At 37.0% G+C, this 27,304-nt stretch overlaps 2 protein-coding genes across 3 annotated transcripts; one reads left to right on the top strand and one right to left on the bottom strand.

The window, feature by feature from the left end:
- Window positions 1-1,524: 1,524 nt before the first annotated feature.
- LOC135789142 (B-cell receptor CD22) lies at window positions 1,525-12,016 on the bottom strand. Of its 2 annotated transcripts, none has more exons than XM_065298796.2 (12): window positions 11,271-12,016; window positions 11,110-11,172; window positions 8,360-8,716; window positions 7,979-8,236; window positions 7,502-7,771; window positions 5,053-5,322; window positions 4,655-4,924; window positions 4,286-4,367; window positions 3,153-3,201; window positions 2,978-3,076; window positions 2,095-2,196; window positions 1,525-1,989 (listed from the first exon to the last, which is right to left on the bottom strand). In XM_065298796.2, the coding sequence occupies exons 2-12, from the start codon at window positions 11,156-11,158 to the stop codon at window positions 1,948-1,950; spliced, it is 1,848 nt and encodes a 615-aa protein (XP_065154868.1). In that variant the 5' UTR covers window positions 11,159-11,172; window positions 11,271-12,016; the 3' UTR covers window positions 1,525-1,947. The 2 variants fall into 2 exon arrangements, with proteins under 2 accessions (XP_065154868.1, XP_065154867.1); XM_065298795.2 differs by having other exon boundaries at window positions 2,072-2,196; window positions 11,271-12,015.
- A 1,217-nt stretch (window positions 12,017-13,233) lies between these two features.
- Window positions 13,234-25,306, top strand: dnase2 (deoxyribonuclease II, lysosomal). Its single transcript, XM_065298800.2, has 8 exons — window positions 13,234-13,261; window positions 13,449-13,539; window positions 13,852-13,957; window positions 16,896-17,055; window positions 20,162-20,252; window positions 20,338-20,502; window positions 21,153-21,365; window positions 24,377-25,306. The coding sequence occupies exons 3-8, from the start codon at window positions 13,869-13,871 to the stop codon at window positions 24,751-24,753; spliced, it is 1,095 nt and encodes a 364-aa protein (XP_065154872.1). The 5' UTR covers window positions 13,234-13,261; window positions 13,449-13,539; window positions 13,852-13,868; the 3' UTR covers window positions 24,754-25,306.
- Window positions 25,307-27,304: the final 1,998 nt, after the last annotated feature.

Raw genomic sequence — 27,304 nt, 5'->3', positions numbered from 1 at the left:
TAACCTTCAAGTCCAAAAAAAGTGCGTCTATCCTTCACAAATTAAATCCAAACGGCTCCAGGATGATAAACAAAGGTCTTCTGAGGGTAATCCGCCCGGTGTTGTTGTAGAAAACCCACATTTAAAACTTTATTAACGTAAATAACTACCTTCCGGTAGCGCCACCATCTTAGACTCCTCTGTATTCAGGAGAGAGTATTAGCGAAGTGTACGCACTTTTCTAAGTGACGTATGACAAATTCGGAGGGTGGGGGCACAGAGTAGCCTCCGTAGGCTGCGTAAGCTCTCACCCTGAATGCGGACGCGACTAAGATGGGGGCGCTACAGGAAGGTATTTATTTACGTTAATAAAGTTTTAAATATGGATATTTCTACAACAACACAGTGCGAATTACCCTCAGAAGACCTTTGTTTATCATCCTGGAGCGTTTGGATTGATTTTGTGAAGGATGGATGCACTTTTTTTGGACTTGAAGGTCGTGGACCCTGTAACATTACATTTAATCAACTGAAAGATCTAAAACATTTTCAAAAATATCTGAAAATGTGTTTGTCTGAAAAACGATGGACATATGCAACTCGGACAGCTTGGGGGTGAGTAAATCATGGGTTTAATATCATTTTTGGCCGAACTATCCCTTTAATGGAAACCGGGCGACTTCCGGCGGCACGAGCGAAAGTGACCGTTGGCGACCGTATGGGAGTGTCCAGCGATGCGAGAAAGTTAAGAAAAGTTTATGCAAAAGTCGAGCGAATTTCAGGAGCGACTACCTATTAGAACGAAGCAGTGGAATTCACGTCATCCTTCTCTTGTCAGTTACTGCTGTGGATGGTACTCATTTGTCTATGACAAGGAGATTTAGAAACGCCTCATTGAAAGGGACGGGCAACACACAGCGATAACATTGCTGGCTGTCTGAATGGGGCGTAAAGGTAACACTAGCAATAAAAAAACAAAAAAACACTTGGTCTGAATAATATTGTGTCCCAAATTTTTATCAGTTTTACTTGTAATTTTTTGGGTATAATATGTCAAAGTTTACTTTAATTTGCTATACTCAATTGACTATAGTGTCAGGTACAAGAAGGTACAAAAGTTATCACTGGGGCGGTAACTTTTCCAAAAGTACACTTTTGTACGTAAAAAAGGAACACATTGATACCTTTAAAATGTACATATATGTACCAAAATGGTACATCTTTTTAAAAGGTACCGTCCAAGTAAAACTTTTGTAAATGTTTTTAGAAAGCACAATAGTAAAAAATATCAAAAATTATATCTGGTGTCTGAAAAATTTGTTTTTTAGTGTATGGTATATATTCTTTAAATAAAGTAGTGCAAATAGCAGAAACACATTGTTATTGTACTAACTTTTATTATTATAAGTTAGACTATTATTCTAACTAACTTTTCAGGTGTGTTCTTTCTTGACTAGTTTTCACATTAGGTCATGCCTAGAATCAGTGATTATAGTAAAACTAGTGCTGGAAAATCTGTAACAATAATAAAACCACATGTCATACTGAAGTTGGTAAGAAATTTATTTGAGCTTTTTGTATGAAACCACTAAAACAATTTGTCTACTGAATTGTAATGAATTTTTTTACAGTAAGTGGAATAAACTTTTCATGATGAGATTAATAAATCTAAGAATATTTTTGACAACATATCTCTGGATTTCTGTATATCTGGATTTTTACTTAAACAAACAGATGGACACACAATTGAAGTAAACAACCAAACTCACTGCATATATGAGCAAGATTTTTCCAGTACTGTCTAGTGTTACATTTTACTGATGTTGTGAACAACAAGCATTTTAAAAGTCCATAAATACTTAAGGTTTGTCGCTTTAAAAATATCCCAAACTGTTGTCACATGTTTGATCTTGTCGCGGCTGCTTGGTAAGAAGAGTATAAACACTTGGGTCATCTTTCAGTTTCTTCTCACGATCTGGAGATAGGTTTGTAACCTTCACCTGGTCCATACTGTAAATAAAGTATTTTATAGATCTTAATACTATAAAAGACTGGCACAATCCAGCACATATGAATTGTGTAAGTGTTTAACCTGGGTGTGCGTGAATAATGCACCGTAATGTAGTTGAATTTTTCTGGTTCCTCTGTGCTCTGCGCAGCTTCTTTTAAGGGCATGATGGAGGGATGACTACTTTCATACATCTCATCTGGCTCCTCCTGTTCAGACACATACATTAAATCAATATATGTCATATCATGTGGTATTTTTCATTTGCCACTCTATGGCTCTGTTCCAAAACCTAATAAGCTGCCTTGTTGTCTACTACTTCCTAGCTTATACAAAAATCTAACACAATCTCATTGCAATTCACATGTACTGCATTTTACAAGGTGGCTATTTGTATGTTTTAGTATGATCTGCTTTTGCCCCAATCACGTTGGGTTTAGGGGTGGGTTATCATTAATGTTTTTTTGTAATAATTTTACGCTTTTGTACGACCCATATGAATTAGCCACCTTGTCAAATACACAGTGGCGGCTTGTGATTGCTCATCCAAGGGGCACTAATTCAAAATAAGTGTTTGGAGTGTCGTGTGTTGCTTGCGTTTTCAAATTATGTGTTTGTTGCATCATGTGAACCATGTGCATCACGTGTTTTGTCAAAATAAGTGCTTGTTGCACACGCGTCAAAACTGTTTATGATAAAAGAGACGTTCACAAAATACACACAAAACACTCCCTTAACATCAAACTCTGATTACGCATGAGATTATGCGAGTATCTGGCAACCCTTTAGACACGTCTGCAACAGGCACTTATTTTGACAAGACACGTGATGCACATTCACGCACTCGGCACGAAGAACGCATATTTAAAACGCATATTTAAAAAAAAGAAACCACACACATGACAGGCTACAAACGTTTAATGTATGAACAGCCTTGATGTTCCATACTGGGAGTGGAGGAAGTCAGCGAGAAAATATAAAGAAACTTACCGGAATGTCTGACATTTTTGTGGCCTTGAGGAGAAATGTCTCTGATATTGATTCACTAAAGTGGGTTTGGCTCATTGGTAAATCACCTTCTGGTGAACACTGTTTTAAAAAGCAAGTTATACATTAATATGACTGTTTTTGGGAAGATTTGAATGAATAACACAAACTGAGTTACCTGTTTATCATCTGCTAAATTTTCATTATCCACACGATGCATGTTTTTACTACAAAAGAAACATGAAATAGTGTGAGATGCACAATATATTGAAAATCAAAATATTACAAAGGGTCAATAAATATATTTTGTATATTTTTAAAGGGCACCTATTATGGCCTTTTTAACTCTTTCACCGCCATTGACGAGATATCTCGTCAATTAAGAGAAAACGCTTCCCCGCCAATGACGAGATTTTCCGTCTTTCTGCAACTTATACAACCCGGAAGTAGCGCCTCACGTGAAAGAGAAAGAACTCCGTGTCTGTTTTAAAGATCGCTCTGAATGGGATCTCTATGAAAAGTCCTTCGCAAAAATTGAATTATCTCAGCTTTTTGCTCAAAATTGGGTGTTTTTGAATAAACCTACCCATGTTTGAGAGGTGATTACAAGAGAACTAATGAAGGTAGGATGAAACGGGTTTTTGTTTGAAATCAGAGGGTCTGTTCTTTCATCTGATATATTGTTTGTTTATATATTTAAAGAAGAACATTTTCTGGAAGGCATTAAACTTTTGTGAAAATCATGAAAAATGCTGGCGCTGGCTGGCAACTTTTTTTTAAAAAATGCTGGCGGGAAAAGAGTTCAAAGATGTAAAATAAGTCTCAAGTGTGCCAGGTATGTGCCTGTGAAGTTTCAGGTTAAAATACCCCACAGATCATTTATTATAGCATGTCCAAAATCCCCCAATTTGAGTGGGAGCAAAAGTGTGCTGTTTTAATGTCTGTACCTTTAAATGCAAATGAGCTACAGCTCCTCACAAACAGACAGTGTTTGCTTTCAGTCAAATAGATCTGATTAATACAATCTGAGACAATAGTATCTAATGGACAGAATACAACTCGCTCAGGGTGGAAATTATAGTAATGCAGAATGATGGTAAGTGGGCGGGGCTTTATCAATGTGACCTCACATTGATAAGAAAATCAAAACGGCATGTCTAATGAGACTGTTTTGGTTTAATTGCGATTAGAAAACAAGGAGCGGGTGGATTTTTTTCATCGTAGGGTGGTTCTGTTCACACACTGCCAACACACATTATTTGCCTAAAAGGTGCCCTTTCAAAACAGTGCAGCCCTAAATTCAACAGTCACCTGATCATGACAACCACTGTTAGTGAGATGAGTCCCACAGAGACGCCCACTGCAGACGCCAATGCAATCACTTTCAGTCGGCCTGGACATCAAATCAATGTACTGTCATCACACCAACATTGAACTCATATAAATCATAGCATCTTCTAAATCTTTTTATCAGCATAACATCATTAATAACAATGCAGAAAATTATATTTACAGTATTTCCACTGATTCCATAAAATGGTTACGTCCAATTTTTTTGGCTAAAGGGACCAAGCGTCCAGTCATGTTACCGATTGCCATGACCTTAGTTTATCTGATACTATTTAAGCTTATCTTAAACAAACAAGAAACAAACAATAAGTCACTTTGCAGTGCACTAACCCCGAACTTTTACAGTAAGAATGGGGGAACTGTTCGTTCCAATGCGGTTGCGGGCCACGCAGTAGTACTGTCCGCTGGCTCCAGGGCTGACCTCAGCAATGGTGTAGCTGGGACCCGATCGAGTTTCCCAGGCGTCAGCCGCATTGATCCGGTGCCAGGTGTAGTTCTCCACCGCTGGGTTTGCCTGACTGCTGCAGGTCAGCGTCAGTGAGCTGCCCGCGTCGATCACAGGGGAGGGACGAGCCAGTACAGAGGTGTTTTTAGGGGCATCTGAAAAAGAGAGAGAAAGAACGAGAGAGGTCAAATAGTACAGAAGGTATTTAAGAAGGTAAGAAACAGTTTTTTATGTGACTGCACGATTTTGAAAACGTTTTCACGTACAAGTGGTATAAACTTACAAAACACAGAAAGGGAAACAGTGGGCGATGTCCCCATGCCAAACACGTTCCATGCGGTACAGTAGTATTGCCCAGCATGATGGGAACGCACACTAAGGAAGGTGAGATTTTGAGCAGCACCTTTGGTCCAGGGCTGACCACCGTTCATTTTGTACCAGGCGTATTTCTCTGCGGGAGGGTTGGCGTTGGTGCTGCAGGTCAAATTGACGGCAAACCCTTCCATGACATCTCCTTTAGGACTGATCAAGACTCTTGTGTTCTTTGGGGGGTCTGAAAGCAAAATATTTTGTTAAAAATCATTTAAATCTGCATTTAGTGCATAGTTGATTATTTTGTCTGTATGGTTCAATTAAATGTAAAAGCATTAAAATTTCTAAATAAATATTCAGATTACTTGCATACATTCTCTTTTCTGAGAACCAAGTCTAAAATTTCTGGTTTTATTTTATTTTGAAAGAATATTTGGGGGATAATTGCAAAAAAGTCCAATGTGGTGTAACCCATCTGTGTCAATTGGTGTAACTAGTTTTTTTATTCAATTAAAATATAAATATATTCATAAAAAACTGTGTAATAATATAATCATCTAGTTTAATGTAATATGATTTTTTTTACATACATCTTTGCATAATTTGTCAAAGATTATTTAGAATACAGAGCTGTTTTCAGAATATGTCAGGACAAATATTACAAAAACGCATTAAAATTTACATTTAGAAATAACTATTAAAATGGTATTTTAAAATGATTTTTGATGATTACACTTACATGCCATCAAGGTGGATAAAATATTTAATATTTCTCATTCTTTGGCACAATTGGAGGTTACGCCATTTGACATTTTCAGGTACATTCAGTCTTAACTTACATAAAAATGGTGCAAACGTAATTTTTTATTGCATAAAATTAACATAAACACACCATGTGCATTGAAATAAACCTGAGTTTAATATGTTTTTTTAAAAAGATTTTTGAATTTCTCATCATGCCAATCCGTTTTTGTCACTGACCCAAATACGTGTTGAAATTGGTTAAGGATTTTGCCAATTGTTCATCCTGGCAACTAAAAGTAGTCATAACATAAGATTTGAACATTAGATTAAGATTAATATCAAGTTGTTTGAATTTTAATTTACAATGAGAAATATGAAAACACTAAATAGTCCTATAGTTTATTCCAATGCTGTTTCTAGGGTGTTGCCCACCCAAAGCCTCTGTGGTATTTTGGTCCTTAGATATGGATCAGTTCCCTTTAAAGGGGACATTGCATAAAAATCTTACTTGTTCCATGTTTAAGTGCTATAATTTGGTCCTCAGTGTTTATACCAACCTAAAAAATTTTAAAAGATCAACCCAGTAACTTAGTTTTAGTAAACCATTATCTGCAAGCATGTGAAAAATAGATAATTAAAATTTGGCTCCCCTTGTGATGTCAGAAGGGGATCTTATTATAAAAATACCGCCCCTTAATCTGCACTATCCAGCCACGGCACTGCCATTTAGTGCAGAGATCAGCTCATTTGCATTTTAAAGGACACACCCAAAGCGGCACATTTTTGGCACACACCAAAGTGACAATTTTAACATGCTATAATAAATTGGTATTTTGAACTTCACATATGTACTCTGGGGACACCAAAGATTTATTTAACATCTTAAAAAGTCTTGTGAAATGTCCTCATTACTCACCCTCATGTTGTTCTTAACCTGTATGAGTTTCATTATTCTGTTAAGCAAAAAAATAAGATATTTTGGTTATTGATGGTACTTATTGATTTCCATAGTAGGGAAAAAAATATTATGGAAATCAATGGGTACCATCAACTGTGTGATTACTATCATTTATCAAAATATATTTTCTTATGTTCAATGGAATCAAAGAAACTCACAGATTTTTAACAACATAATGGTAAGTAAATAGTTTTTTATTTTTTGGGGGGCGAACTATCCCTTTAATGGCTTAGCTCCACATGGTTTCCCGATATGCTTTAAAATGCACACTTTGATTTGAACTTTGATCTACTGGAGGTTGCCAGACAGTATGTGACAATGTGACATCATGTCCTGCCAAAATACAAGTGATTACACAAGTACCAGTGACTAAAAGACACATCTCGCCCACAAAGACATCAGGTCAGCAAGACTGATAAACAGGAAATAAAAAAAAGTGAAAAGTTAAAGTGTCTGGTCACTTCAAAACCAAAATAGAGTGACATTTAAAGCTAATTTATGATTAACTGCACACATTGCAAAAAAATATACGCTCCATACAAGCCATAGTCGAGTCAAATATGTAAATTTTTGAGTTAATTTAAACCAGTTGTTGGGTTTGTCCATATTTTACGCAACTCTGAGTTATTAAAATTATTTTCCCCAAACCATTTGAACCTATAGATATATACAGATAAGCATTGAAATAACAATCACAGCATCGTCTGACCAAACTTACAGGTAACATTCAGTAAAACTGGTCTGGACCGGTCTGTGCCGAGCGTGTTGCGGGCCTCACAGAAGTATTCTCCGTGGTCCCTGTAATCCAAACTCCACAATCTCAGCTCAGGATTAAAACTGTCTGGCACACTTCCGCTTTCTCCTTCCTTAAACCATGCAAAACTTTCTACTGGTGGAGCTCCATCACTGCTACAAGTCAGAGTCACTGAATCGCCCTCTCGGACCGCTTCCTGAGGGATGATGTTTACCGTGGTATATCGTGGAGCATCTTAAAGAAAGAGATGTCATTTATATTTATGCATTTGGAAGACGCTTTTATCCAAATCAACAAAAGGTATACACCCTTTTAGTATTTAAGAAGACCTATGTGTGCTCTGTGCATTGCAACCCAATTCAGCTAGAGGAACAAAATGCCAAATGTGCTTACTATACATCAAGCCTTGGTGTTTTAAACAGCATAATTGGTTTTACTCACAGCCAAGAGCCAGGACGACACCAGGTGACTGAACGTTTTGAGGGGGAATTGGTCGGCAGGTGTAGGTACCTGCATTTGGGCTGTTAAAGTTATAGATGGCCGATGGCTTGCTGGACTGCCCCAGGTTGACTCCGTTGCGATAAAGGGCAAGGTTCCTGCCAGGGGCGCCACAGCCTCGGGCCACACAGCTTACAAAAACCGTCTCTCCAGCAGCAAACATGTTGCTTATTCTTGACGGATGTACATGAACCTGAAGATCTGTATCCAAAACATGCCACATCTCAACTGTTTCAGGGTCATTTATCATAAAATCAATTTATTAATTACTAAATATAAACAAATGAAATTCAGCATAAAAAAACATTTGAAGTGTGACCTCACCTGTGACGGAGAGACTGATAGCATCAGGTGACGTCCATCTGCCCTGCTGGTGGTCTGTCTCGAATCTGAAATGGTACGTTCCTGCATCGCTCAGTTTCACGTTTGTGATCTGTAAACTGCATCTTTTGTGGCCTCCCATGTATTTGACCCTGTCCCTGAATGAGGGACTCATAGTGTTCCCATCTGAATGGTAGGCGATCTCCCGTTTGCCCTCTGCGGAGATTTGAAACCACATCACTTGTGTTGAGCTGTAGGGTGAGGGGTAGTCGTAACGGCATGGCAGTGTTAATGTGGTCCCAGCCCAAACGCAAATGTCCTTTCTTGAAAAATAGATCAGCCATGTACCCGCCCCTACTTCTGTTCAACAAAAGAAGAAGAATGAGTGAGACCAGCACTGACCAAATTGAGGTGTGTGCTATTGAAAAACAGATCAATACAATATAAAAAACCTCTGTACCAAGGGCACTCAAGTAACTTAAGCATCTATCTATCTATCTATCTATCTATCTATCTATCTATCTATCTATCTATCTATCTATCTATCTATCTATCTATCTATCTATCTATCTATCTATCTATCTATCCATACATACATACATATATACATATATACATACATACATACCTGCCTATTATCCATTCATTCATCCATCCATAACTTTATAAATAAATTTTCTATCTATCTGTCCATCCATCCAGTCTGTCCATCTGTTCATTCGTCTATTCATCCATCCACTTTATATTTTGCTTTTCCATCCATCCAATCTATCCATCCATCTGTCCATCTATCCATATATCCACTCTGTCTGTGCATCCGTTCATTCGTCCATTCATCTATCCACTTTATACAGTATATCGCATTTCCATCCCCCATCCATCCAATCTATCCGTCCATCCATCCATCCATCTGTCTGTCTGTCCATCCATTCATTCATCCATTCATCTATTCATCCATCCACTTTATATATCACTTTTCCATCCACCATCCATCCAATCTATCATCCATCTATCCATATATCCACTCTGTTTGTCCATCCGTTCATTCATCCATTAATCTATCCACGTTATACAGTATATCGCATTTCCATCCCCCATCCATCCAATCTATCCGTCCATCCATCTATCCATATATCCACTCTTTCTGTCCATCCGTTCATTCGTCCATTCATCCATCCACTTTATTTATCGCTTTTCCATCCACTATCCATCCATCCAACTATCCAGTCTGTCTGTCCATCCGTTCATTCGTCCATTCATCCATCCACTTTATTTATCGCTTTTCCATCCACCATTCATCCAATCTTTCCATCCATCCATCTATCCAGTCTGTCTGTCCATCCGTTCATTCGTCCATTCATCCATCCACTTTATTTATCGCTTATCCATCCACCATCCATCCAATCTTTCCATCCGTCCATCCATCTATCCAGTCTGTCAGTCCATCCGTTCATGCGTCCATTCATCAATCCACTTTATATATCGCTTTTCCATCCACCATTCATCCAATCTTTCCATCCATCCAACTATCCAGGCCGTCTGTCCATCCGTTCATTCGTCCATTCATCCATCCACTTTATTTATCGCTTTTCCATCCACTATCCGTCCATCCAACTATCCAGTCTGTCTGTCCATCCGTTCATTCGTCCATTCATCCATCCACTTTATTTATCGCTTTTCCATCCACCATTCATCCAATCTTTCCATCCATCCATCTATCCAGTCTGTCTGTCCATCCGTTCATTCGTCCATTCATCCATCCACTTTATTTATCGCTTATCCATCCACCATCCATCCAATCTTTCCATCCGTCCATCCATCTATCCAGTCTGTCAGTCCATCCGTTCATGCGTCCATTCATCAATCCACTTTATATATCGCTTTTCCATCCATCTATCTATCCCCCAAATCTATCTATCCATCTATCTAAATACCTGCCTATCATCCATTCACTTTGTATATCAATTTTCTATCTATCTGTCCGTCCGTCCGTCCGTCCATCCATCCACTTTATATATGGCATTTCCATCCACCATCCATCCATTAAAACTGTCTATCAAACTATCTATCAAACTATCTATCCATTCATCCATCCATCCATACATACATAACATATATACATGCAGTCTGTCTGTCTGTCATCCGTTCATTCATCCTTCCATCCACTTTATATTGCATTTCCATCCACCATCTATCCAGCAAATCTGTCAATCTACCTATCTACATATCTGCCTGTTATCCATTCATCCATCCATAACTTTATGTATCAATTTTCTATTTATCTGTCCATCCATCCAGTCTGTCTATTTGTTCATTCGTCCATTCATCCATCCAATTTATATATCGCTTTTACATCCACCATCCATCCAATCTATCATCCGTCTGTCTATCCATCCGTCTATCCAGTCTGTCTGTCTGTCCGTTCATCCATCCACTTTATATATCGCTTTCCATCCACCAAATCTATCTATCCATCTATCATACCTGCCTATCATCCATTCTTACCTTTGTATATCAATTTTCTATCTATCTGTCCGTCCATCCATCCACTTTATATATGGCATTTCCATCCACCATCCATCCATTAAAACTAACTGTCTATAGGACTATCTATTGGATCTATCCATCCATCCATATATACACACACATCTAGTCTATCTGTCTGTCCATCCGTCCATTTATTCATCTATCTATCTATCTGTCTGTCTGTCTGTCTGTCTGTCTATCGAACATGATATGTCCAAAATTATTACCTGCAACAGCCGTTACGTATATGAAGGTCACAATTTCACGTATCCACATCTCAGATTTGAACCCTGCTCCATTGTTAAAGCAGATAAAGACTGTAAATAACTTTAAAAAATATTAACTAAGCAGACAATTCAATAACTGAGAATAAGCTTATGAATTGTACCTGGATTGTGATGCTGTTTTTCTGTTCCGTAACACTTAAAGCTGCCTGTGTTTTCAAAGACACAATTGTTGAGAGCTGATTGCCATCAGAGAGATGAACAAAAGCACAGCATAGGACGCTGAGCCGAAGAAAGCAGAAGTTGATGAAGGGTAGAAGTGATTCTGGTTGGCATACGCCTGTCTCCGTCTCTCTGAGGATCTGAACTCTGGTTCTGTCTCCAGTGAAACCCAACTCCACCTTCAGTAAGTCGCTGACACCCACATACTGTACTCTTCATACCCTTCATCCCTTTAAAACTCATTAAGGGCATCCGAGCTATCAGTAACATCACTGTGATTTCATAAAAGCTTTTAGTTAATGACTTCAAAATTACAATGACATAATTTAACTAATTTTAGTTACATATCTACAAGTTCATATTCAAGGGAACAGTGATTATGAATAATTGTGTGTCTGGCATTGGCTTTTGTCACCCAGCTTGTGAAAACCAGCTAGTCATTTTTTGTCAACTGTTTTCTACATAAAGTCATCCTAGTACATAATAAAATGTTAAATAAATAATGTTGACTAAGGCCTTGTCAAATTTTAAAATCAATTACTAAAATCATCACTTTGATGTCCATTGTTACCGACTTTGATCTGAACCTATGTTTTTATAGTTAAAGTGAAATATATTTTTGGCAGCCAGATCAGCAGACGACTCCGGCCCAAATCTGCACTGGATGAATGGCAAAGTCAGCAGCTACTGTACGGTGCAGATCCGGGCCAAGTCGTCTACTGTCTGGGATGTGATTACTTTTTTTGTTTTTTTTTTTTCATTTTCAGGGAAACAAACATGTCTCAATCCGCACCTAAGCGTCACATAAACAATAACCATAATGTAGATGAAAATTAAGACGATCAGTGATGCTGTATGGAGGTAAAGTTGAATGTGTGCTCCATACTCCACCCTAGTATCCATAAATAGTGAGTCAAAATAAGCGTGCTTTACCCAGGATAAAATCCATATCAAAAACTAGACATTTCATATTTGATAATTGTTAATGTATTTATGCATGTATCATTTCTGACCAAGACACTTGATTTAACTCATCACCAGTCTGTTTGTAGTCCTTCGAATGGGCGCGTGTAAGAGAAGAGAGGAATCCTGGGTGTTTGCTCCAGACTTGAAACACTTTGCAGATATTTTTAAACAGGCTGAGGCGACCTCTTCTGGTAAGTAAAAGGAAGTGCAGCTCTGACATGTGGACGATAAAGATAAATTATGCATTCTTTAAAACGTTTTAAATTAAAATGTTTTTTAATATAAAAAACTAACGTTAATTATTTCAGAATGTACAGTAAGTCATCAACTAAAAACAATTACAGAAATAATTACAATAAAAAGAGGCAATAAACTGTTTTAATAAGCCAAATCATACCAAGTAGAGGTTTTATTTACGTGCCCATTTTCTCTGTTAATGAATGGTAAATGTAATAAATTATTTTTTAGGACGAAACCTGCAATGATCAAACGTTAAAAAAATATATAAATAAATGCAATAATATGAAAATGAATTATTGGAATATGTAAATAAATAAATTATTAAATAAATAAAATTAATAAATACATTTGACTCCGCAGACTTGCAACCTTACATTTGTTGGGTAAAATTACCTAATTCATATTCATGAGTGACGTATGGTCACATCTCTTCCAGTACGTATGTCAACATTTCCTGAGGGGGCGCACTGTGACCCAAAATAAACCAGAATACTAAATTAAATAATTTTACTTGATATATTTATACACTAAAACTTGTTTAAATACATAAATACCATGTTTTCATCTGGAATATTAATAGATACCCACCTCGACGATTTCTAAAATTAATCTCTCATTCAGTTATCACAAATAACGATGATTGGTTCTTCCCGATCAGCGCTGAAAAAAATAAGCAACACCACGTGACGTCTTTTACGCGCTGCCTCAGTGGTTTGATCAACATACTGTAAGTTGCCAATGAATTAAGAAGAGTACAACGAAGTATAAAATAATAATTTAAACCTATCATCATGGATGATTAGGGAGAGCATCATGGCAAAATCTTAAGACGTGTTTAATGCTAACGCTCATTCCATCTACTGTTTTCATTTCTGTGGTACTGAAACGATTCATCAACCTGCTACATGTGACAGAGACACGAGATCAGGATAAAAAGTTTCGCTTTTAAATGGGCTGACATGGTCGCCTTGCATTTTAAGCTCTCCACATCTGCCCTCTCCTGAGGTAAACTTAACATTTCTGTCAATATTTATATGCATTTGTTCAATTTTTACGTAAAGTCTGTGATCTGTAATGTATCATCAACAACATAGACGTTAATGTACTTTATCTGTAAAACGTTTTGTAGGAATAAAGTAAACCATTATGCTAAGTTACAGTTTTAATAAAGCGCAGTTTTGGTAGGAATAAAGTAAACCATTATGCCAACGTGCAGTTTTGTAACAGCGTGTCAGTGTAGAGACACTGTGTTTGTTACATTGTTAATTTTCACAGTGTTTTTTATTGACAAACGAAACTCTGCTGTACTTCTTTTAGGTTTCTTCATTTCCGACATGTTACTTCATGTTCTTCTGTTGCTTCTGCCTGTATCTGCTGCCTCTCCCATCCAGTGTTATGATGATCAGGGGAAACCTGTTGACTGGTTTGTCTAACACACACATGCATATATATATATATATATATATATATATATATATATATATAGTGCATATTAATGCATATTAATATAGTGTGTTTATAGTGGTTTTTTTTTAGCTGGTCAAGCTGGGAGATCAGCTGACCCACCAGCTTGACCAGGCTGGAAAGCCAGCTTAACCAACTTGCCAGACTGTGAGGACAAGCTCAAAACAAGCTACTTACATCTTAAGGGGCGTGCACAGCAAAACTTTTAAACGCGCCTGGAGGACACCGAATGTCAGCTGTTTTTTCAGCTAAGTGCCAGCCATAGACTGTAAAAAAAGATGGACGACGCGACGTCGCCTCCCTCCATTGTAATGAATTGAAGCCAAAAATGTCCGTCCGCGGTCGCCGCCATGTTACGTAAAAACGTCAGTTTGGAGCCAGGGCATGCGCAGAAGGAATTGTCCGTGGAGCCAGAGGCGGAGCCGCGGTATCAAACTTCTGCCCAAACGCTCGCGCGACCAATTAAACCACGCCAATCTTAACGACACGCCCCGTTTCTATAGCATCAAATAACTAGCTAAAATGAAAGTTATCACAAAAATGAACACTTGAACATATATCAATTTGATAACAACTACTTTAAAGGACTAAAACTATCTTTCGGAAACTTTTATTGGAAGTGTAAATAATTATTTTATTTAGAGCAGAGTCCCATTTGTTTGAATGGAGAGGGCGGGGTTATGACTTGTACTGCAGCCAGCCACCAGGGGGCGATCAAAGAGCCAGAGGCTTCACTTTTCAAGAATTATGAGGCACACCAACCCTGCGTTCCAGTTCGTTTTTTTATGAACTTCCCTCGCTAACTTCCCTCAGTCTCGTTCACTCGGATGTACGTCATTGCTTACGTTGTACGAGTGCCCACTACTGCTAGAACACTTGAAGTGGGTTCAAATGGATCGCCCTAAGCCCTTGATCACATGGAAAGTGGAGACCGCCCCCTCCATGTGCAAAGCGCGAGTTGCTGAAGTGACGTCACAATCGTGTTGGATTGTGGGATATGAAGCTGCATGAAGTGTACAAATGAAGCAGACTCGCTCCCTTTGTCTGTCCATACAAACTTCCCTCGTTCACTTGACGAAGTGGAACGCACTTCAAAATGGCGACAGGGATTCCCCTGAGGGGAAGTGCTTAGGGAAGTTCTCGAGTGTGTGTCTAAAACTGGAGTGGAACGCACCCCCGGTGCCAGCTTTCTTCAGCTGAGCGCTTTGGTCGCTGTGATATTTGAGCTGTGAGCCAGTTGGTTGCTGTGGTAATGTCCCGCCCCTCCTCCACTGTGATTGGACGGCCGCGTGAGAACTGACATTGATGAGCTGAGCTTTTCACCCAAAGTTGAATATTTTTCAACTCTCAGCGCTGAGTGTGGAAAAAACGCTAGCTGCCGGCTTTTTTGAAAATGAAAGCTTCCATTGGAAACAATTGAAAACATGCGCCGGCCGCAGGCTTAAAAGCTTTGGTGCGCATGCCCCCTTCAACCGGCTAAAACCAGCCAAACAGCTTAGCCAAGCTGCCCAAGCTTCCAGCCTGGTCAAACTGGTTTAAGGGCGCACTCACTTTAGGACTAACCCTACCAAACTGTGCCCCAGCGCAATTTTTCCTACTCCCTTAGAAGCACGCACTTACACTGTACCTGAGCGTATCCAAGCCCGGACGCGTTTTCGTCATTAGGATGTGATTGTTTTGAAGAAAACAGGAGGTAATGCGCTCTCTTAAAGGGATAGTTCACCCAAATATGATATCATTAATGACTCAACCTCATGTCGTACCAAACTCGTAAGACCTCTGTTCATCTTCAGAACACAGTTTAAGATGTTTTATATTTAGTCCGAGAGCTTGTTCATCCTTCATTTAAAAACCAACGTACGGTATACTGTACATGTCAAGAAAGGTAATAAAAACATCATCAAAGTAGTCCATGTGATATCAGTGGGTCAGTTAGAATGTGTTGAAGCATCAAAAAGACATTTTGGTCTAAAAATAAAAAAAATTACAACTTTATTCAGCATTGTCTTCTCTTCTGCGTCTGTTGTGAAGCGCATCCATGAGACTAAAGTCACGTGACTGCAGTGACGCGGATGAGGTGTTATCCTAAGAAATGTTTGCAAAGTTTTTTTTTTAACGTACAGCATGCGTCTTCCTCAGACTTTAAACGAAGCCCGGGCACAAAAAATAACAGCTGGGGGGCACCAGATAACACGTCAGCCGACTAGAAGGTATCGTAAACCAGAAGTGCACATTAAATAGCTCGAGCTTCGTCAGATAGCATCTACTTCAAAATGCAAAATATACGTTAGTAGCCAATGTTAATCGTTAAAGATTTGGGACAAAATGATGTTATTTGATGTTAAACTATGTGAGTGGCGCTGTGTGGCGTGAGAGGGATTTGAGCAACTTCCTGAGTCGTAGCTGGGCGGCGCGGACAGGCGCCACCTGTCAGCGCCGATGTGCGTAAACTCATAGAAAGCAATGTGTTCAAGTGTTTTAGAACAACACGGCGCTAAGCTGCGCGTCCTGGATGCCACCCCCTTAAGTGAACCGGGCTCCAGCCCACCTCTGCAAGCCCGCCAAGGTGCGATTAACCAAACCGCGCCCATGCATGGTACAGAGCGATTACACTAGTCAAATGAACCAGGTTTTGGGGGTCAAGCACGCCCGATCGTAGTTTGGTTTGGATATGTGGGTGCGCCCGAAGTGCACCCTCAGCTGGAAGGTCAGCTGATCTTCCAGCCTGACTGGCTAAAAATTCCAAAATCCCTCTAAATCCAGCCTGCTACACCATCTTAACCAGCTAAAACCAGGCTTGGAGACCAGCTGAAATTAGCCAACCAACTTTGGGTGGTTTTAGCTGTTCTTTTCAGTTGTAATGGATCTCATAAGAATATTTCTTATCCTCTCTGCAGGTTTTACCTTTACAAACTGCCGCACCTTCATCATGAGCCTGCACAGGAGGGGCTGAAGTATTTGTACATGGATGCAGGGAGTGAAGGATGGGCTGATGGGAAGACTTCAATTAATGACAGTCAAAGCTGTGTTGGCAGGACAGTCGGGCCTTTATACGAGGTACTGGACAGATACCATCCTAGAGTATAAATTCACTCGAATCGGCTTTTCCTTTGCAGATCATACATTTTCATTACCAGTAATAGGGTTGTGCCGATAGACGATATCATCGTCCATCGTGATGGTTGACTGACATCACGATGGAGAGACACCATCGTGATGCCACGCCCCCTCCCCACTCCGCTGCCAGTCGACATACACTTACTCTCTTCTATATAGACTATAGTTAACCTAATATCTTTGCGTGAATTGCTCTATAAATTAAATAGAAGACGTGAGACGTGACGTGTGTTAGTCTGTGAAAATATCCTGTCGGGCATTTGATCTTGACTAGGGATGGGCACGGATATTCGAATATTCGAATGGCAATAATAATTCGAATTTTAAAAATGCTATTCGAATGTTTGTTTGTTTTTAATGTGCCACCAAAGGGTAACAACTTATTAAATGCTTTTTCACTTCATCTATACTGTCTTTTACAGACTTAAATGTAAAATATACATGAAGATTAATTTGTATGTATTTCTGATTGTTTGGCAATGCAGATTGCAGACGAATTTAAGTTTTTCCTTTTATCTCCGGGTTTGTCCCCGCCGCGCCGTATTTGGCCACTGGCTCAGTGAGGGCTCACGTGTTATTAAACGTGCTTCTTAGCCGCCCGAATCAACACATCATGAGAGATTTGTAAGCTTTCTGTTATAAAGTCTACTTTATTTTGTTAATAAAGAGACAGACACGGAGAACGAAATGAAACGGAGAGCATTTATTATATGCGGTGCTCTTTCGAAAATGAACCGGATAACTGCACATGGCAGTTTAAAGCAAAGCACCGTCTTTGTAAAATGTTGTTAAATTAAGCTAACGTTAGTAACTTTGCACAGTCAAAAATAATGTATCGAGCCAGCTTACGTTATTTGTAAAATAATGTTAAATACAGATTTTCAATCTTGTTCAATTCGTCTGTTGTTTTTATCGGATAACCATCATCAGGAAGAGTTTTCTCCGCAGCACCGGCATTATTGTATCTAGTCAGAAGAACGGGCTTTCACCGAAGCAGGTAGGATAAATATGGTTTTCTTTATTCACAAATACGTCAAACTAAACTGAGAAGATATTTATATGGCGACTGAGCAGTCGGTTATGTAGATGTGTTTTTTCGTTTGCTCCGGGCTCTTGGTGTTTTGAGTCTGTTTAAATGATGATAGCCTACTTTGTCAAGTCCTCAAACTTTAAACTTCGCAAGTCCTCAAACTTCGCTTAGATTTGGGGTTAGTGTATAATATTTGGTATAATATAATGTATGTAACATCAAACAGTAATGAATTAATACTAACGACCGACTTGAAACTAAGGATTTGACTAGACTTCGCTCCGCATTAAGTTTTAACGCATTTTTTTCTGAAGGATATTTTTTAAGAAGAATTTAAAATATATATATATATTTTTACAATGTTTTCAACTTAAAATACATACATATATACATACAGAATATAAGTTTAGCTTGCTGTGGATATTTCCTAATTATAAGCCTTCTGTGAAATTATGACAAAATGAAAAATACAAAACACGCATGTCTTAATTAACATAATTTAAATAAACGAATATTCGTTCTTTAAGAGCTTAAATATTCGAAAAATTAAATATAAAAAATTAGTAAATTACTGGAAAATGCCCATCCCTAATCTTGACATTGCTAGAATCTTGTCTTTTTACATGTTGTACATTTATCTTAAAATATTTAATTTTGTACAAGAAAACAGCCCATATTAATCATTTATTAGTAGCCTTTTGTAGTGTCTCGGGAGATCGTGCTCATTGTTACATTGAGTCTATACTGCACTGAAGCGGCAGATTAAGATATAAACCCAGAATTCAGGGAACGTCAAGAACAAGAAAACGGGAACAACACTCCGACCGAAACGCGGGATTTACATACACAGACCATGTTTAAATTTAGATGTGTCTGGCCCTGTTCACTTTGTCTAGTTTTAATAAGCTGCGGATTGAAGTGCTGGCTGCTCCCCGCGGTGCTGAAGACCCGCTCTCTGACGGAGTACTGGTGGCACATTTGCACAGATATTTACGTGCAAAATTTGGAAAGCGCGGAGGAGTCGTTGGGTTAGTAAAATAATGAAATTATAGCTTTTAAATAGAAAAAAAATATTTATGTAAAGAGATTAAAAGGTGCTTAAAAGTGCACAACTCTTCTTCTAAAGCTACTTTTTCCCCTTATGTGCAACCTATAGGAAAGAGACATTAGTTGGGATAGTAAAATAACAAAATTATAGATTTTAAGTACAGAATAGTATTTATGTAAAATATATATTAAAATAAAAAGTGCACAACTCTTCTTAAGTGGAAGTAATAAATTAAAATAACGAATAATAATTATATAATAACGAAAAATTAAAATACCCCCCCGCCTAACGATATCATCGTCCATCGCGATGGTTTACGTAACCATCGTCAACTGCCAATTTATGGGGACATCGCCCAACCCTAATCCAGTAATATTTTTGCTCAGAGACTGTCATTTTATAGATCTCAGCATTTGGTTTTCTGTAGTCTGCACATTTTGCTCCTTTTGCAGAAGTAGTAAAAATAGCTGATTTAACACTGTAGGGTCTAATGCACTTATCTGATTTTTGTTCCTTCTGATTATACTTTCAACAACCAACTGTGTTCACATTATTACCCCGTCAGACCCAAATTGATGTGCACTGCATCACTAATGCGCTTTATTCTCCCGCAACACGAAATAATGCAAAGTGATATTATTTAACATGCATACATTTCTTAAATAAACAAGCTTTATGACAGCCTATGATTTAAATGAGAACTTAGATCCACATTTGAAAATAGCTTGATTCGCATATGCATACTAAAAACATTTCATCTACATCTTTTTGCTGATGGAAGATCCTATATGTGAAAAAGCAGAATTGGTTTATGGTGCAAAATGCAAAGACAAACACACACGAGAGTTTATGGCTTTATTTTATTTCACAACAAAAGAGGAACTGCTTTAGATCACATGCTCCTCACATTAGTCTCACATCCATTACAGTCATGTTTCTTGAGAAGAAGCTCCTTATTTTTTTTCCAGGGTGGAGATGTTGGGTACATCTTGTATAATGACCAGCCTCCAAAACAGAAGGATTTAGGAGATGCAAGCAGGACCTGTGGCCATACCAAAGGTGCTTTTTCATGGTTTTAAAACATGAACGAAACCCAAAACACACGTTTTGTTCATCCAGTTAATGTGTCCTTTGTCTGTTTCAGGTGTTGTTGTCTTTGATAAACAACAGGGCTTCTGGTTGGTCCACAGCACGCCTCATTTCCCTCCTCCCAAAGCAGAGGGGCAGTTTTCGTACCCCAGCACTGGCAAAGCTAATGGACAGAACTTTATCTGTGTCACTTATCCCTTTGAGCGCTTTCAGACCATCGGTATGAATCTTAATTCATTAAAAAAATTAAATGTGAGAAATGTCCTGGCATCATTTGCTTGCAGATAACACTTGGTTTGATATTTTGCTATGTAGTGCGATGGTGGGGTGATAATGGGAATTTTGCATGATACTTAACAGTATGTATGGGATGCAGTTTCCATAGATACGATTAAAGTGATCCGTCTGACACACTAACCACTCACTGTGCTGCTGTTTGCATCTATTTAGTCTTGTTTTTAAATGATAAAATTCAAATAATTATTTAATAATGAAATGAAGCAATAAACTACAAGAGGTTAGGTTAGGTTTCAAACGTGAACTCGAGTCATTTGAACCCTTTTTATCACACAATTTATACACATTTAACAATCTGTTAAGATGTATACAATATATAAGTGGTTTATAGCTGTTATAAATTCTGCAAACAGCAATGTGATAAAAACACCAATTTAAAATAATTATTGACATTGCTATATTACTGTTTATTGTTTATCTGGCTCATTGTTGTCCAAAATGACTTACAGTGCTTTTTAAAATGTACATTCTATCAGTTTGTGTCATCAAACCCATGCTGCTTATGCAATGCTTTTATAAAAGTCTGCATTTGCTTTCAATTAAAGATTTTTTCCTATTGGATATTGTTCACAGGTGAGCAATTAAAAATCAATCAGCCTCACATCTACGACTGCAGTATTCCTGAATCTCTGGCTGCCGCTGTACCTGCCATGGCACAGCTCTGTAAACATAATGTGGATAAATGGGAAAACGTTTCCGCCTCTCCAGCCAATCGCAGCGTCTCGCTTCTCTCATTGGCTGGAACGGAGTTCATTAGCTTTGCAAAAGGTGCATCTTTCGCCAATGGTAAGTCTCGGTTTTAATCCTGATGTAATGGAGAAAGTAAGCATCACTTTAACGCCAGTCACAACTAATTTATTCCTGTTTGTTTAACAAATTTGTTCTGTTTATGTTGTTAATGGAATAGTTCACCTAATGCAAATTCTGGGAATATTTACTCACGCTTGTGTTTTAAAACATCAGTGAAAACCAATAGGAACCTTATGTCAAATAGAAAAGGTTAAAAGGAATTTTAAGAATCACAATGTGTGACCCTGGACCAGAAAACCAGCCATAAGTAGCATGGGTATATTTGTACAATACATTATATGGGTCAAAAATAATATTTTTTTAATGCCAAAAATCATTAGGATAGTAAGTAAAGATTATGCTCCATTAAGACATTTTGTAAACTTTCTATCGTAAATATATAAAAAAATTATTTATCATTAGTAATAGGTGTTGCTAAAGACTTTATTTGGCCAAATGCAATTTTCTCAATATTTCGATTTTTTTCACCCTCAGATTCTAGATTTTTAAATGGTTGTCTCTCGGCCAAATATTTCACATGATGTATAATTTTTTATTTTATTTCCCCTATAACTGGTTTTGTGGTCCAGGGTCACATATTGTTCTGAAGCTATACAGTACACTAGTTATTTATTGATGTACATCAAATGATTAAACAAAATACTAAAATAAATAAGTATCCCTTTTTCTCATCTTTATTAAAATGCATAAAATAGCATTTTATTTCAGCATTTATTATCATTTAGTCACATTTAAAGCATGCTGGGATATCCTAGATATATAGATATCCTCCGCCCAGTATCAGTAATACTGCTTTAATTCGACACACATTTACATAGTCCCAACTTGATTTAATCCAGTGATGACCTCCAGTTTGACATGACCTTAGTCAATATTAAAGATATCATAGCTATATTTTCACAAAATGTTCTTTATGTTACATACTAGGGGTGCACCGATAGGATTTTTTGGGCCGATACCGATTTAAACAGACAACTTCTGGCCGATACTGATGCCGATACCGATATTAAACACTTGTATACAATACTATACAGTTGGTCAATTAGCTAGTTTATTTCTGCATCAAATAATTTTTACTGAACATGGATTGGATCTAATTAACATTCAACTGACCAACATAATAAGAGAGGCACAAATTAAGCTAAAACAAATATAATAAGACAACATGACAACCTTCAAAGGTGGTTTTTGCTATTCAGCATTTATTTTATTAACAACATTAACTCATTTTTTACATATAATGGATTTCTTTATGCAGTTAATTAATAAACAATCGGTATCGGCCTTTCTCGTGCTATTGCCGATATGCCGATGGTTTCAAATTCATCAAAAATCGGCTGATAAATATCGGCGGCCGATACATCGGTGCATCACTACATACAGGGCTTGACATTAGCTTTTTTGCTCACCAGCCACAGTGGCCAACAGTTTTCCAAAGTTACTAGCCACTTAGCATTTTCATTGGCCCCAAGTTTGTTGTTGGAAAAATACGTTTTATACACTGCAAAAAAATTATTTTCAAGAAAATTATTTTTGTCTTGTTTTCAGTACAAATATATAAAAATTCTTAAATGAAGATGCTTTTTCTTGATGAGCAAAACGACCCAAGAAAATAAGTCTAATTTTTAGACTATAAATATCAAATTTAAGTGATTTTGTGCATAAAACAAGCAAAAAATCTGCCAATGGGGTAAGCAAATTTTTCTTGAATTTTTCTTGAATTTAGTGTTTAAGAGAAATGTTTTTTTGCTTACCCCATTAGCAGATTTTTTTGCTTGTTTTATGCACGAAATCACTTAAATTTGATAGTTTTAGTCTAAAAACTAGATTTATTTTTTTGGGTCGTTTTGCTCATCAAGAAAAAGCATCTTAATTTAAGAATTTTTAGATATTTTTACTGAAAACAAGACAAAAATACTAAGATTTTTTTTCTTGAAAATCATTTTTTGCAGTGTATGATTAAAATGGCAAAAAATACTTTTTACTTAGATATTTGTACTGTAAACAAGACAAAAAAAACTAACAAATCTTAAATTAAAAGCATTTTCTTGAGGAGCAAAATGACTTAAGAAAATAAGTCTATTTTTTTGACAAAACATATGCACTTAATGTAAATTTGTGCTTAAAACAAGCAAAAATATCTGCCAATGGGGAGAGAAAATTTAGCTTGAATTAAGTGTTTAAGAAAAAACATTTTTTTACCCCATTGGCAGATATTTTTGCTTGTTTTAAGCACAAATTTACATTAAGTGCATATGTTTTGTCAAAAAACTAGACTTATTTTCTTAAGTCATTTTGCTCCTCAAGAAAATGCTTTTAATTTAAGATTTGTTAGTTTTTTGTCTTGTTTACAGTACAAATATCTAAGTAAAAAGTATTTTTTGCCATTTTAATCATACACTGCAAAAAATGATTTTCAAGAAAAAAAATCTTGTTTTAAGCACAAATTGACTTAAATTGTATATTTATTTCTCTAAAAACTAGACTTATTTTCTTAGGTCATTTTGCTCATTAAGAAAGAGCTTCTTAATTTAAGTATTTTTTAGATATTTCTTTTAAAATCAAGACAAAAGAACTAAGTAAGAAAGTCATTTTTTAGTGTCGCACCGCGCATTGTTTATTATTTCACATGGCTTTAAAGAAAACTACAATAAAAAATTATATTAAACCAGCCAAAGTGGCTATTCGGAGTGGCTGTCTTACCCGCCACAGCTGAAATCTACCTGCATTTGGCAGGTTGGCGGGTGTTAACGTCAAGCCCTGGTTATGTATATGATTATCTTATGTAGAAAATGAGTTTAGCTGGGTTTTCAAAAACTAAACAACAGTGTATGGGTCTGAAACAACATCAGGGTGGCAAGTCATACCTGTATATGATAAAATTTTCATTTTTATTAAACTGATTCTTTAATAAAATAAGAAGCCTTCGTGTCAAGTCATTAAATGCTTAAACTTGCTCTTAATCTCACTGTGCCATTTCTATCCAGACCTGTATCACTCCTGGGTGGCACCCGCTTTGCAGTCCAACCTGCTGGTGCAGTTCTGGCGTCGCTCGACGGGCATCCTGCCCTCTGACTGCTCCCCTAGCTGGGAAGTCCTGAACGTAGATCTCATTTCCCTGGGCCAGGGTGTGACATTCAAGACCACAGAGGACCACTCCAAGTGGGCCATCAGTCCCAATGGTGGAACGTCTGGCGGCTGGGTGTGCGTAGGAGACATCAACCGTGATGAGGCGGAGGAGAAAAGGGGCGGAGGTACGGTGTGTCGCCGAGATGCTGTGGTGTGGAAGGCCTATCGCACCGCCGCCCTACAGTGCGAAGCCTGCAGTGGTACAGTGCAGGCTTGCGATGAAGCTTCACGATGATGAACATGAACTCATGAGAAAGAGCATAAACGGGATAATACAGAATGATTGCTCAGGTATGATTTTGATTTGATAAGCCGAAATGTTTTTTTTATTACTTAACGTTTGCAATTTTATTAGAATGTGATGTTGAAAACCTTGAAATGCAAATGCAAAATGAGTGTAAAGTTATGCTTACAGCTTTAAATCATTTTATAAGTAGCATATCATAGTCTTAGGTCATTGATAGTGTTTGTTTCGCCATGATCCAATTTTTATTTTTTTAATTAAGAAGATAAAGAAAAAACATGAATGTGCATCATTAATAACATCTAAACGTACTGTGTAAAATAATGACATTCAATATCAGATTAATATCAGAATAATGTTTTCAAATAACTTTTTTCATATTTTGAACAAACACGCCCTGCCTCAAGCTCACACTATTGGTTGAGCCAATTCCTAGTTTGGTGGCAGTTGTTGTGCAAAGTGGCACACTTGAACTTTATCTGTAAGAAACCAGTGGTGCATTATGGGAATTAAATTGAAACTTCTCTAGTACAAATAATGTTTTCATTCACATCTACTGAAGCATAAAATGAATCTGTCACTGTATTACATGATTATTTACAACAATGCATTAATAAAATAAAGCTCTATGTAACTGTTTATATAGTCACTGCTTTGCTTTTCACAAAATATTAAAATATGAGATAACGTAGGATGACCAAACTGTTGTGAATGTCCAGCGATGAAATACATTAAATCTTTCTATCGACGGTTTCAATGGACGCACGTGCTTTGCCACGGTTACTCGCCAGCCTGGCCCGAAGTTAACTTCCGATCTGTGTTTATTTATCGGTCTGGCTAGTGGCTAAACTGACCTCTAGATCTACCTTGATATACCTTTGTCGAAAATAATCAAGTCAACTTTTATTTATAAAGCAGCACAAGTTTAACACAACCGTAGTTAAGCTTTACAATATGAACAAATAAACTATAAGAAAGGATAAAAGAAGGGAAAAAAAGAGTCGTAATAAAAACCACAACAATCAAAATGCAAATACAGAATTCACCAACATAGAGCACTGACTGTTTGAAAAATTAAATGATATTATATAAAATAATATTAACAATTTTTTGAAAAGTTGCCCGCTAGCATTTTGTGATTTTCACAAAAGTTTTACAAAATGCATTTTCTTTTAAAAATATATAAACATACAAAAATATATCAAATGAAAGATCAGACCCTCTGCTTTCAAACAAACTAAGTTTATAAACTCTTAAATATGGTTATTTTTCTTAAAAAATACAAATTTTTTAGCTAAAAGCTGAAATAATTACATTTTTGTGAAGGAATTTTGTTAGAGGTCAGATTCAGAACGATTATCAAAACATAATAATTAATCATAAATACATAGAGTTTAAAATGAGTAAATAACGTTTTGGCTTCAGTTTTGTTCATAAATTGGGTACGTGGATAATCGTGGTATTGCAGATTAACATAAAAAATCTTCAAAAAGAAATTTTTATGCAAATGTTTTTTTAATTAACGAGATAACTCGTCAATGGTGGGGAAAGAGTTAAAATAAAAATAAAAATGATTTGTTTGCTAAAGAAGATGGGAGATGACGAGCCTGGATCATCTCTTTGGAGAGAGAGGTTTGGCAGCCAGGCACGAATGTGAGGATCTGTAACTAGCATTGCATACATTAATTTTACAGTAATGTTAGCTCAGTGTAGTTGTTAATAAACGTTATGATTTGAACTAAAGTAATTACTTGTTATTTAATTTATTTTGATTGGTATCAGAAATACTTGTGTTAGATCTACTCTAGATGGACTGCGTTAATGATTTTAACAGGAAGTTACGTTTAGGCCACGAAAGCCGTTTGTTTATGTTGTTGCCGCTTAAACGGCCTGTTGGTTGGAGTTTATAGCATTAATCAGCAGTGTTGGGAAAAGTTACTTTTAAAAGTAATGCATTACAATATTAAGTTACTCCCCAAAAAAGGAACTAACTACGTTACTTAGTTACTTTTAACGGAAAGTAATAATTACGTTACTTTTAAGTTACGTTTGCATTACTTTTTTTACTTTGCTGAGGCTTGATCTCTTTCAGGCCCTGCAGGTGATTTTTATGACTGCATTCCGAAATTGCATATTTCCATCGCAAAAATGTCAAGCTATGGCCTGCCATCTCGTTTTTTGACTCGAACTGTTCCCGATCAGGCGCGCACGTATAGAGCACGTATTTCTATGTGACTATGTTCAGTTTAATGAAGTGCATCTTTTTTTTATCTAATTAATTATACTGAATAGTAACTTGCATTACTTTTTTTAAAGTAACTTAAATATTAATGTGTACATTCATAAAGTAATGCGTTACTTTACTTGTTACTTCAGAAAACTAATATTTTTACGTTATGCACGCTATGTAATGCTTTACCCCCCAACACTGTTAATCAGTTAAATATTGCAACACTGGAAGACGTTAAACTTACAGTATGAATGATTTCCACTGAAAAAAATGATTAAATAGATGGCATGAATCAGGTCTGAAAGCTGTCAG

Source organism: Paramisgurnus dabryanus, chromosome 13, assembly GCF_030506205.2.
Source record: "Paramisgurnus dabryanus chromosome 13, PD_genome_1.1, whole genome shotgun sequence".
Taxonomy (NCBI): Eukaryota; Metazoa; Chordata; class Actinopteri; order Cypriniformes; family Cobitidae; genus Paramisgurnus; species Paramisgurnus dabryanus.
This window is presented reverse-complemented; position numbering and strand designations above follow the sequence as displayed.